A 14,091-nucleotide genomic window follows, 5' to 3' on the forward strand; every position below is an offset into this window, starting at 1 on the left:
GAAAACGGATGTGCATTGGGGAAGGTTTGGCTCGGATGGAGCTGTTTCTGTTTTTCACCACAATTCTGCAGAATTTCAAGCTCCAGTCGACTGTAGACCGGAAAGATTTGGATATCACACCCACGTTGAAATTACTTGGCAAGCTACCGCCTCCATATGAGATCAGTCTCCTCCCTCGGCTATAGAGAACCCGACTGTTGGCCCCACAAGTGCTGAGGGCCATTTGCTACATTCTCAAAAATGACAATTACAGTAGTGTTACATGCACTGCTGAAATAGATTTATCTAACTTTTTAAAATTAGCAAAATATTCATATCTCCTAAATTATTGGGCAATGAGAAATCTATCAAACGCACTAGATGGGTAGTGAAGGCTTCATTACAAGTTCGGCAGTGCGGCCAAAAACAGAGTCACCACTGCATTACTGCTGCATTACTGCACCACCGAACTATGGGTTTAGAGGTAAGGCCAAGAAAGAACCTCCAGCAGAATGCTGCAGGTAATTACTCTGCCTTACTGTGCCAAACCACAAAATCAGCGGAATTCAACCAGGGGTAATTCTCCCGAAATCCCCATGGAGTCCTATGATTCCTGCAATTAGTTTATTTTGTAGGGATTCTTCTTCTTGGTGCTTCAGGCTGTTTGTTTTCCTACATGCTGTATCCTTAAACACGTAATAGTCCCTGCCCACATTGCTGGAAGATCGTGGACTCTTGTATCCAGTTTGCAATGGATTTTACCAGTAGTATGTTCCTGGGACTTTCAAGGACATCCCACTCATGGTCTCAGCAGGCAGTTTACTTGTGAGTTTGGCTTTCTCAATGTTCTTTATTACTGTGCACTATACATTCCAACCTGCAGTCTCTCTGGCCATTATGTTTCCCCACTTAATTCTTCATTCTATGACCTGGTCTTCAGAAACCTACAAAGTATTTTTCCTTTCTCAGTGGACTCTATGAAAGTGCTCTCTATTTCACTTTCATATTGCTAGGGTTACCAGGAACTTCACATTCAGAGTTCCATCATGCAACAGCTCTCATGAGTCAGGCTGTCTAGTTTTGTTTCACAAACCCACTCTTTGGACTCCAGGGCACACTGTTTCTTGTTAGTTTCTCTATTTCCTTTAGGAGTTCATGTTCTGAGTCCCAGCATGCAGTGTTTCTGGATAAAATGGTTATCTCAGTTTCTTTCAGGATCTTAAACTTTTGAGTCTCACAATAAAGCATTCCTCATAAGATGCACCTTCTCAAACTCAGCTGTTCAAGGTGCTGTAGGGCCTCTTACTCGAGAGTGCAGCTTTACCATTTGGACTATGGTTCTTTTCTGTTGAATTCCCGGGTTGGCCTTTTGGTTACTCTTTCTCAACTTCCTCAGGCCTGCTTCATCCGCTAATCCTGTTTTTGGGTATATGCCAGCAGGCTCTACCTCTTGCCCTTGTTCGGACTGTTGTCAACTTCTTCCATCTAACTCCTCTCTCGTGACTGGCTCCACATGGCTCCACATGTCAGAGTTTCCTCTTCATGCTTCACTCACTAACTCCCATTTAGAAGTATTCATTGTTGCTTTATCACATTATGTATGGCAGGGGTTTTCTTCATCCTTCTTAGTGTTCAGTGACTCAATGCTAGACATCCAGCACCCCCTCTGATCTCTGATTGGCTATATGGGTCGCCCATAATTGGGCCAGCAGCAGGACAGCATCATTCACACAGCCCCATCTTTCAACTAGGGCGTTTTCTGGCCAGCTGCAGCACTGTACAAAGCTTTTCAGCCAAAGCAAGACCCGCTCTTTTCTTGCTGAGGGGCTTGTCAGCCACGGTGGTGCTGTTGGCCAGATCACCAAACTGCAGCCAGAGGTAACAGTCTTTCTAGGAGAAAATACTGCACCCACTGTCTATGGGCCTTAATGGAGGTCACACATGAAGTATGTCAGTATGCAGTGATTCTCTTCAGTGTGTATGCAGAGAGATAATGCGTGATCTGCTTATGCTTCCTGCACTGCCCAGATTGTATCACACCTACTTGCTATGCTCCGGATCAGCATTGTTACTTGGTGGGTTGGCGGTGATCTTTCGGTGGTATAAGGTGGGTTCATGAGCCATGAGCCACTGATCCTACTTGTGGGGATCATGGAAGGTGGGGCTTGCTGTGGTAGCTTGGATCCTCCTCATATTCGATTATGCAACAGTGTGCAACGCTGTGTGTTAGGAGCTGACATTACTGGCACAGTATCCTGTTGGAGTATGATCTCTGTTTCTTTGGCTGGAGGTGGAGTTACTTCTGTAAATACCTCCCACCAGCACGGAGCATGCGCAGTGTGCAACGCTGTGTGTTTGGAGTGTTGGGAGCTTGGAGCTGAGAAGCCAGGACGGTGACTCGCTTGAGAGCTGATCTCTTGTCTGGGTAGTAACCAGAACTCTTCCGGTGAATGCAGTCTCATTTCTAACTCTGCATGCTGTTCCTCAGACTCCTGCAATGAACGATCTGTGCTGCTGCGCCTTGATCTCTCCTCCCCACAACCAATTTATCTCCGACATTGAAATGCTTGCAGCAATCAATCTACCACTTCCAAATTCCCTGTCGGATTATGACTTTTGTCAAACATTGCCTGCAGCACTTCCTCTACTAGGTCTTGTTTCCTCCTTGGCCATGGCAAAAGCATCAAAGGATAAGAAATGACAGCTTAACTTAATTACATTATTTTTTTCACAAGTTTCTGATTTAAGGATTGCTTCACTGTCTGGATCAGAGCACCAGGAAAGTACAAAAGTGGGGTGTGGGGGGGGGGTAAACAGGTGCGTGCTAGCAAAGGACCAAACTTGAAGCACTTCACACCCAAGTCCTGTGATACAATAGGAGTCACTCTGTCTGGTGGGGCATATCCCCCTAAAAAAAAGCATGTCCTGCGATCAGCCTCTCTCTGGAGGTCACACTTCCGGACTTTAGTTTGTTTTCCAATTTACCCCCACAAAGTGTCCATCATCTATCTGGAACTGATTTCCTTTCCTCTTCCCCTGCTCCTTCTGCAATGTCTTGCCCGCTGTGCTGTTTATCAGCAGTTCGACGAGGAGGTGACAAGGCTTTGAAAATGGGACAGCAGGGCGTGCTTACTGAAATAAATCAAGTTTTATGCATCCTTGTTTCCTTATATGAAGGCCTGCAAAGAAAAACTAAAGCCAATACAGTTTTATTGGAGTCACTCCTGTTTCAATTTGACCACATCAACTTATCTGGCTGCTTAGGAATTTCTGTGTTCTCGTTAATCCACTCACTTAGACTCCAAGGTGGCGACAAATCAGCAGAAGGGAAGTCGCAAGTTGACAGTCCCCTCTATAGGCTGTCAAAAACAAGCACTGTTATCTAGTGTTCCTAGTAAATAATGGGGACAATTGAAAGTAAGGGCTCATCAGGAGGGGTCGACTTCTGCATCATCTGGGATGGACGAGGTGCTCCCTACAGCTTTACCACCTTCTCCAGTCCGGCTGGTCCCAATTGTGAACTTAAAAGCTTTCCAACCATCTGTGGTAAATAATCTTCAGGGCAAACAAGACAGTTTATAGTGTCAAATCGATCTTAACGAGTAGGATGGATACAAAAATGGCAGGAGATGAGTCTGTTGAAGAAAATCTGAGCATGGCTCCATTGGTGGAGAGAGGCTTTGTTCCAAAGCCCTAGTGCGGTGCAGCAAAAGAGCCGTCAAACTGAGAAAATCTAAAAATATCACTCAAAAAACAAAAAAAGTGAGGCAAAAATTCTTATACTGGCCCTATCTAATATTGCACTACTGGAGTCTTCATCCATAAATAAAGGGTCCTGTTCTAACAACCAACTGATTAAACGTGCCGATGGGCTGTTGGGGGTGAAAGTATCAAAGCATAAGGAGTCTGTGCCCATTTCCCTGGTAAAAAATGTGGATCTCATCCCTACCCAGCCTATGCACAGTTCTGAGAGCTCTGCCCTCTGCAAAGATGTACCGCAAAGATGTACTGCCTTTCCACGCCCGTGGAATGGCACCTCGGCTAGGGGAGGCTCTGCCCCACTTATTACATCCTGCTGTGTCATCAGCTGTGAGAAGGGGGCAATCCGTGTTGAGTCCGGGCATAGTGAATGTGTTTCAATCTATTCACCAGCAACACCACAGCTGGCAGGACTACTAGCCACAGGGCCCTGCTGGCTGGATCAAAAAGCAATAGCATTTGTCTCTGACGTTCTGTGGAAATCAGCAAACAATCGCTCCGTTTACGATTCTGATTGAGAGTGTTATTCCAGAGACAAGTCGAGCCACTCTTAATCGATCAAACATTCTGACACTCTTACAAGAAGTTGCAGCCCTGTCAAGTATCCACTAGAAAGACTTATCTAGGATTCATTTACTTGAGAGGCATAGGATGGAACGAGCAGTGATACACTTGAACTCGAAGATGTTGATGGACATTCTGGTGAACAAACGGGATGATGTGAGAGGATTGGGCTTTGACCTGGTTCCCTTCATTGCCCAGAGTAAGCAACCATCTGGGCTCCCTACTGAAAAGGAACAAAGTCTAAGAGGAAGTCAGTATGCCCTCGATGGGAGCGCAATACCAATTGAAGGGCAGCAGATTTGGTTATTAAAGAGGAAAATCCTGGCATCTGAAGAGAGCCAGGATTGATCCTGGTTGTTGGGCTCGGGACCACACTATATTCTGGACTCAAGACTTAAAAACCTCTCTCTGTAATAATTAGAAGGTTTTTTATTATCACCCTTCAAGAAACTTGGTTAACATCTTCACCCTCCCTCGGTGGCTATACAGTCCTTTTTCAACAGGCCCGTCAAGGAGAGCTGGAGAGACCATATGGTGGCCTTCTTGCAATTGTGAAATCCACTTCTGATATTCGTGTGGTGGCTAATTATGACATTCGATTTGGTCTCATCACCACTCATATAGGACTTAAAGTGTGTGGGCCCAGGATATCTTGATTGTTAATATCTACTGGCCCAGAGGATGTGTCCCCTCAGTGAAGAAATTGAGTCCTTAATGAAATTTGTAAACAATTGGTTCCAATGTTTACTAGGGGCCATGTAATTCTGTCCGGGGATATTAACTCTGAATTCAGAAACAGTTCTGTGGGTTACCACCCTGGGAGGGGTGGGAGGGCAAGTGGGGGATAAAGCAGGGACTTCATTGGAAAAGTATGGGAGGAAGGTCATATGGGCATGGGTTTAATGGCACTCAACGGCACTATTCGGGAGATATCCCATTGCGCCCGACTTGGTCTAATGGTCTTAGCAGGTCTATTATTGATTTATGTTTGTGTTGATAACTGGTTATTCACTAATTGTTCTTACTTTGAGGCTATTCCATCTGATTTGAGCGATCACTCGATGTTGGCAGCTCAATTTGATGTTTTGTTATATGGGGAAGGATCCATCCAATCGAACCAGGGTCGTCAAGGGATTTCCCTGAATGCACAAGGGAATCGTGTTTCTTAGTCATCTAATTTGGCCTCATGAGTTAACAAAACCATTAAGAGTAATCTCTCCTTGCAATAAGAGACAGAAAGGTTGGCCTCTCTCTCCATGGATAACTTTGAATGCTTTGTGGCGGATGTAAGTCGGCGTCCCCAGACTAGGTATGTGGTTGGAAGCCTCGGTACACCTTCAAAATACTCCTCATTATCGGTAGAAGAGAGTTACGAAGACGGATCAGACAAATACATAATGACCCAGTTGTATCCCTTGATGAAAAATCTAATTGCAGAAGATGCAATTGCCAGTGTTATCAAATTTGGTTTTGTGCTAGTTCTGCTCAAGGGCTTCAATTGGACTCACAGCCTATGTTGAGCACCCTTTCTAATAAAAATGTCAAGGCTTTTTGGGCATTAATTAATGATACAGATGAGTCGCAATGTGCTAGGCTGGTTAACGCAGTTTCTGAAGAAGACTGGGTCCATCATTTTGAAGTCCTTTATGCCCCACCACCCTGGAAGCCAACAACAGTTGATTTATCTTGCCTAGAAAAGAGGGAGCCCTTTGATTTTGATATCAGCCCGGAAAAAGTATTTAACGTGATTAAGGGTATTAGTAAGTCCCGGGCGCCGGGTCCTAATCAGTTGTCAAATTACCTTTTTAAGTCAAATTCATCTATTTGGGCCCCTCTTTTGTCAACATTATTTAACAATGTTTCCCGGTTGGAGCTGTTCCCTCCTGCATGGAGACGGGCACTTGTAAATCCCATCTACAAGAAGGTTGTATGATAACTTCCCCGTAATTACAGGCCTATCTTAATTTTGGATGCAGACTTGGAAGTCTTCACTTGCATTCTTCTTCAACATCTTGAATCTTGGGCATCGGGAAAGGGGCTCATCTCGAAATGGCAAACAGGGTTTAGGAAGAATATGAGCACATCCTTGAATGGAGCCATTCTTAAATGCATTCAGCAAGCAGACTAGGCCAAAAGTGGGAATCCAATATATTTTGCATCTGTAAATCTAACTTCCGCTTTTGATGCTGAAGAACCCTCATATCTTTGGCACAAACTACAGGGTTGGAATATTCCTGCAGGCTTGCTTAGACTGCTCGTAGGACTTCACAATAACTCCTTCATACAAGTGTGCCTGAATTGGCAAGCTTTATTGTCTCGTCCCGTTGCCACAGCTAGAGAAGTTATGCAGGGCTGAGTATTGGCCCCCTGGCTATTTAATTTATACATGGCTGACATTGGCACATATCTTGTTCCAAAAGCATTGGTAACTCTGAAAAAACAACATCTTAGCGTACTGTGGCTTGCTTATGCAGTTGATTTCCTTATTTTTGACTATGCCCTTGAGTCTACAGCATTTGTTGGATGGATTGTCTACCTTTGTGAAGGATCACTCATTGGCTAAGACAAAGATCATGCAGTTGTCACACATCAGGAAAAGGGTGCCCTTTAAGTGGTACATACAGAAGGTATGTTTGGCGAGGATCGACACTCTCCTTTATTTGGGCTTCCTCATTAACTCAAAACATTCTAAAACATTTATCAACTCTTAGTTGCATGCAAGGGCGACCAAGTTGGCGAACCAACTATCTAGAGTGGATTCAAGATATGGCAGATGGTCTCTATTACCAGTGATCAGATTCTATGATCAGATTCTATTCTAAAAGTCTATGATCTGACAATTATGGCATACTTGCCTTATTTGGAAGCCCTGATATGGAGAAGAGGAGCCCTCCGACTCCCCACTTCCATGCCGCATTCGGCTATACGCTATGAGCTCCATCTCACCTTGCTAAAAAAAAAGAGCTAATTGGAAGTATTTTGCCCTATATAGCAAAATCTTGGCTCCAGTGGAGGGCTTGCTTTACTTGGACCTTCCAATCATATGTCGGGTCAGGCTTTTTGTACCTTGATGGACCTTGAGGACCTATCTGAGAAACTACGGAAGGGGATTGCATGTGATTCCTTATATTTGACTGGGAATCCATGCAAAGTGAAGGGTGCACTATTTGATACAGACGGGGTAAACAGTGGAGGACTTCCATCATTATCCTTCACTGATACATCTGAGGGGGATCACAAAAATAGAGGTACTTTGGCTCCTTACCTGTCAATTTTCCTTGACAAGGCTACATGTAGGTCCTTCTAGCGCTTTCGTTTTAACATTATGCATACGAGGGATGTCCTATTTAAATATGACGCTATGAAGGAGGATCAGCTCTTCTTTCGATTTTGTCAGGATAAAACTTTTAGTGAAACTGAACAACATCTGCTTCTGCATTGTAAAGCTTTGCAGCCATTGAGAAAGAAAGTGTTTAGTCAGTTTTAGAGTGAGTTAGATCCACGTAGCATGTGGAATTACTGTTTAACACGGTCTACGACTTACGTGGTAATATATGTTGTAAAGTTTCTAAAAACTGAATATTGACTGAATTTAGTTTATTATGAATCTTTTATTTTTGGTCTTCTTAATGTAATGTTTCTTTGTCTTTGGTTATTCATTTGACATATGTTTTTTAAACATTATAATGAGTTTAACCAATAAAACAAAAAAACGATTATGTTATGCTATGCTATTTTATGTTATGTGTTATTTGTAAAGCTCAGCTGCCATTTCCAAGACCTCATGTTGCTGATGATCTTAATAAGTTGTGGTTGTGAGTCATGGTATATATTTGAGAATAGTGGCCCTCCACATCACCTTCCAGTCTAGGTTTTGTGCCAGGGTGATTCTGATAGGGTGTAGAAACCTAGAAGCCCCTCTTATGATATGATATGATAGTTTATTTATATAGCGCCTATACACAATGTGTTTGAAAGCGCTTCAAGGCAAGGGAGGGAACAGGGAAAATACAATGACATTCATACAGGCCATGAACAGTAAGCATGTGAAATGAACTATCGTACTAGGCCTGATGACATTTCTGGTAGAGCCGGAGAAAAACAAAAGGTGAGGGAGAGGGGTGCAGAAAGCAGAAAGGGAGGGGAGGAACAAAACAAGCAACTATCGTACTAGGCCTGACAACATTTCAGATAGTGCTGGAGGGGGGAGGGAAAACAACAAGTGGGAGAAGAGGTGAGGAGACAGACAAGGTTGCAATCATACTAGGTCCAGGGACAATTCTGATAGGGTAAGTGCATAGAGGAACGTAAGGGGAGGAGGGGAGGAGATAGGAAAAGGGAGAAAGGGAGAGGAGGAGAGAACAGAGAGTAGCAGTCAAATAGAGTGGAGAAGCAAGAGGGGAGAGTGAATACAATTGCAGAAGTCAGTAGTAACACATAATGTTGCAAGCCAGGATGCAAGCTGAAGATGGAACCGCATGATTCAGGGCCACCATGAGTACAAGATGCAAAGGAAGTCCAGCATGAGAGTTGAGGAAGGGTGCCGCTCCTTGCAACTCAGATTTGTTGGCCTGATGTTTGTGCATTTGTGTAATTCATTGCTGGTGCTTTAAAAAATGCAGCTAGTAGGAGAGAAGAGGAAGGAGAAAAGAAAGGTGTGGGAGATGAGAAGGAGGGAGAATGAGAAATGATTGCGAGAGGGAGGAAATACGTGAGTAGGATGTGAGAATTAGGGAGTAAAAGAGATGGGTAAGGAGGATGGGGAGTAGTGCAATGGAGGGAGAGCAAGAGATGTAGGGGCAAAAATTATGGAGCAAAACTAGATGGGAGAGGGAGAGAGAAGAGGGTGACTGGAACAAGAGTGAGAGGGAGAAGACAGGTCAGATGGGGCATAAGGCGAGGGGAGGTGAACGGAGAGAGAAAGTGAGAAAAAGGAGGCAAAGGAGCAGGGAGAAGAAGAGGGAGAGATGAGGGAAAGAAGGGGAGGCGACGAGGAAGAGACAAGATAAATGGAAGAGGGAGCTGAGAGTGAGAGAAGGGGCAAGTAGTGAGTGGAATCAAAAAGGATAGAGAAGAGGGAAGAGAGAGGAGAGGTTGGGAAGTGCGGCATGTCTATGTGCTGTGCAGTGTACGTTGCTTTGTACAGTATATGTGCTGAGTTGTTTGCTATATGGACTGTAGTAAGCATATTGTACATTGTGTAATAAGCATTTTGTTTTATCTGCTGTGCCAGGGCCTGTTTCAAGGCCCTGTCAGGGTAGAGAGGGGGGATTCTGACCCTTGACCCTTTTCAGGGTGCCTGGCTGCAGACTCCCTCCCAAGCCTTTCTTACCTGCTGAGGCGCAATAGGACGCTGAATGAGAGAAGAGGTCAGGCAGCAGAGCCCTTGACAAGTCTAGCAGTTGGAGGCGAGAGAGCTGCCGAGGGATGACCCATCTTCTTGCGTGCTGCTGGTCAGAGGAGCTAATCCATGCGAGGGGGCAGCGCATGCACAGAGATGGTGCGCCCTGGAGATGAGCACGGCTCCAGCAGGCACCACCTGCTGGAGCCTGCGTAGAAGGCGAAGTCACTAGTCCGCTAGGGATATTTACATTAAAAGGATGCCTACAGAATGGCCATAACAGTAGGGAGCAGCAGTTCCCTAGGGGCCATTGTGTTGCCCATACTCTGAATACGCTGAGCCGCATAGAAAGGTGGTGGGGTTTAGGGCCCTTTTGAAAGCTCCCATAGCAGCATAAACCCTCCCCCGGGGGATAGTCAGACAGGATTGGCTAGGGATAGAGAGCCAATCATCATGGGAAGGAGGGGGATATATAAAAAGAAACTTAGGTAATGTTCTGTGTGGTTTAGTAGGGTGCGGTCAGAAGACCTAAGGAAGAGGACCAAGAGAACAGCAGGAGGATGGAGAGAAGGAGTGTGGAGGTGATTAGAAAGAGATGTAACCCCCGTGCGGGGGTAAAAAGAAAAGAAATCCCAAAGAATGTGTACCCTGGCGCAAAAGAGCCATGTGGGGATCCAAAAAAATTGAACTACAGTAAAGGACCCTCTTGCATGACCGCACGAGGGATCCTCTACTCCAAATAAAAAAAAAACAGTACAGGCATGAGCAGAGCGCCATGGAAAATGGCTGAAACCCTCCAAGGGTTTACAGGTGCGCTGCGCCATTCACGGCTATTGCCCGGGCCTTCATGTTGGCACTCCCCTAGCTAGCAGGGGAGCACCTATGAGCAATGTCACCCGCCAGTTGGCCAACAACACTGCCACATTCCCAGGTAGCACATTTAATTACTGGAGTTCCCCACAGCAGGCGAGTGCCCAACGTTTCAGCCCTTGTGGGATTGATATAATTGAAGGGGCCACCCCCTGTCAGGTGACCCACCAGGATTCCCTGGGCCACACATGCCAGTGGTGGCCCAGGTGGTGTTCAGTTGTGTGGCGATCCACATGTTGTCTCTGATTGCTGGGCTGCACCTTGCATATGCAGCCCAGCCCATGCAAAGACTTTGTGGCTCCCACACACTGTTGGTGCTGTTGTTGCCCCTTGCCCACAAGACCAAGAAGAACATCACAAAAGATCAGCAGCAAAGACCTTGAGACAGACCTGGCCAGACTTTCTCCAAATTAAGGTGTTTTTTATGTATAGTTTTTTGCACAGTGCACTGTATGAACTTTGTATATATTTTGTAAAGACTGTTCATACATTTTTAATGTTTGAAAGGACTCTTTTTATATTTTTGTTTAGATACACAGCTGCTTAGGATTCATTTAAAGGAATAGTTTGCTCAAAAATGTTATTGTCCTGATTGTTCAGGCATTTATTTTTAAGCATACTGTAATCGATAGTAAAACATGTTCCTATGCATCCTACCATAGTTTTCCTCACTTTTACACATGTGGAAACAACGGGTTGGGTGTGGCTAATTTTATCCATTGATGCATCGCCCTAAGTTCAAGTGCCCTCGTGGCAAGAATACAGATCGCCCGCCCCTTACACTGACATCACCAGTGCAAATGATATGCTCCACCTATTTTCATAATGTTCGTGGCCAGCGTAGCCAGACGTGCACCGTCATCACCCACGCCATAACATTACTTAACGCAGAACAAGGAAGATAAACACACACATCCTGCCACAGTGCATAACTTTTCTTTCTTGTCCCAATTAGGAGAGCAAAACATTATTTTGTAAGAAATCATCAATAGTCTGCAATGTAACAAGCGTTGATTTTTCAAAGAACGCTCACAAGAGAATATTAAGTCCACGAAATGAACAATATGTTTTTGCCATACAAGTTATAGCTAGCGAACATCGCATGCTTTGAATGTTGTTTATAACATCCTCATGATACAGCGATTGTGATCGATCAATCCCTGCACTCCAATTCTTGTGTGTCCATATGCTACACCACACAACTTTCTAATGACGCACATGCTGTTCCGTTTGTGAGAAGGTATGGATTGTTTGCACTTCCAAGCGTAACGCTTTCGCATCATTACGTTTTCACAACAGAAACTATGACAGGTTGTTCCTTATTTCTGGTACTGCCAAAGGGCAGATTGATCCCTATCAGTCGTCCCACATAACAGTGATAAAACAAGCACCGTTGAGGATTATCTGCCAATGTTGGTTGAAGAATCCATCCGACGGTACCTGAAAACTATGGTATATGCAGAACGGTACAATATAGCTGTGTAGAAAACAAAATAAAACAAGTTACCATATAATTCAGAAACGGGTGAAACCTAATCATAAGCACAAACCACCCAGAATGAACACACACATGAAAACATTGGGGGACTATTTGAGACCACAATGTGCATGAAAGTTTAGCACTGTGAAGTAGGTATAGCTCCCAATGGGATGGAGAACCAGATGCACCAGCTTCACATAGCCGCCTACCAGAAAATAAGGACAGCTGTGGTAACGTTTTATGTTGAACCACAGACAGATGGCATTGTAATGGAACTGGTAAGATTAGTGATCGAAAAGAGAACCAAGTGGCCACAGAAAGGGTTCGGTGCCCGCCCCTCCCTCCAACCCCCACTTTATGGTGCACAAGGATGCAACGGTGACAGCACACCAGGATATTCCACAGGACAAAGGGGTTTAGATATCACTAGCCTGCCTACAGGTTGTGGTTGCGGGTCTTCAAGGAGTAATCATCACAATATGGTCCACGTAACAACCCATAACTCTGCACCGAATACATTGGTGTGAAAGGCCAGTAATCAATACTTCCCAAAAAATCATACCTCTATTTACTCCTCTTTAAACTATACACAAATAACAATCAGTACTAGACTGATAAACAAACCATGAGTTACTCACTCGGTTTCTTATAGCTTGTGGTATAAATATCATTCAACATAACATAACGTACTGCGTCAATTCTTTTGGTCAAATCGCACTTTTGCACGTCGCTGAATTAGTCATTATGCATACAGCACACATTCTGTTTTTAATTGCACAAACATTATGTATAGTTAAGCTAACATAATTTCAGGAAGTTCCATTCTCTCCATATCACGTGGACTAACCGCTCCGAACAACAGATTGCAGGAATGGAAACTACATTTTCGTATGTCCACTTTCAATATGGTAAATGTTATCATTTTTTGTGGGTAGTCGACACATTGTGTCCTTCGAACAGTTGCTGACTTTCGCTCAAGGCCAAATAACAATAGCATCCTGTTTTCAGTGACTGCAGCCAGAGACGGGTAGGTTTCGATTTTGAGAAAGAATGCCACAAAAAAATTATAATAAACTGGACAACTGTTTTAGAGCAATGGTAGTATCATTACATTCGAACCATCCGCAATTCTTTTTTATATATGCAGTGTAGTGACCTGCATTGGTTGTGACTCCTGCGTGGTAGATTATACCTACCGTTGTGAAGGTTTTCTTACCAAGTGATACTTGTCCATGTGTGAATCCTGTCAGCTTGCAGTTGTTTTTGGTACCATCTGCATTGTAACGTTAAAGCATTACCATTACGTATTTACTATGTGTCTGTATTTTTAAGGTGGAGCGATTATCTGAATTGCAGGTAGTACATAATCTGCCATGGTTTGCATTTTGTACAAGGTGCTGAAATGGAATGGATTCACAGTTAGGTATGCCACATGGCTGCAAAGAGTGCATGTATGTTTCCACATGTATGAAATCTGGAAGATTTCATTTATAGGTATGTTTTTGTTTTCCAGTACTTGTAGTAAGTACATTAGAATTTCTTGTGGATCTTCTTGTGTGTTTATAGTGAATTTGACCATTCCAGCACAGTAGTCCAATTCCTGCCTTATGGTTGCATTTCTGTGAAGGACTAACATTTGCAGACATAATTGGTCTGTCCCGGTGAAGTAAATGTTTTCAATAATTGGTGGCAATTAGAATAGAATATTGATTGCTACATTTGCAAAGCAATTTACACCAGTTGTATTTGAAAATTTGAATGGACCTGATAGTTCTGTGTCCAAGTCATTTGTTTGGAGTGCGGGTTGTTTCTTTGAAGAAGTAGTTGACTTTGTTTGTGCACTTGATCCTTCTTTGGTTGTGACCATTGAAGTATTAGCTTCTTTTAATTTCATTGGTGGAATTGCTGTGAGATCCTGCATAATTTGAGTCTGAAGTAGTTTTCTTTTACACAATTTTGCTTTTTGAGGAACAGGATAGTTTTTAAGATGGGGGCGTAGAGTGAACGCAGTCTGTTGTATTCTGGAATGCAAGGAATATCAGCATTTACTTTACTTGCTTCAAAGTTGATTGGAAATAGTCCATCAAGTGTACGTAAG

General features: G+C 43.9%; 1 protein-coding gene across 1 annotated transcript in view; it reads left to right on the forward strand.

The window, feature by feature from the left end:
- Nucleotides 1-14,091, forward strand: part of LOC138566906 (cytochrome P450 2H2-like) — a 370,699-nt gene that overhangs the window by 333,599 nt on the left and 23,009 nt on the right. Inside the window, exon 9 of the mRNA XM_069644634.1 lies at nucleotides 1-14,091. This exon is cut by the window's right edge and continues 23,009 nt beyond it. Coding sequence (XP_069500735.1) covers nucleotides 1-185 — 185 coding nt within the window. The 3' untranslated portion in view covers nucleotides 186-14,091.

Source organism: Ambystoma mexicanum, chromosome 2p (genome assembly GCF_040938575.1).
Source record: "Ambystoma mexicanum isolate Mex_15411 chromosome 2p, UKY_AmexF1_1, whole genome shotgun sequence".
Lineage (NCBI taxonomy): Eukaryota > Metazoa > Chordata > Amphibia > Caudata > Ambystomatidae > Ambystoma > Ambystoma mexicanum.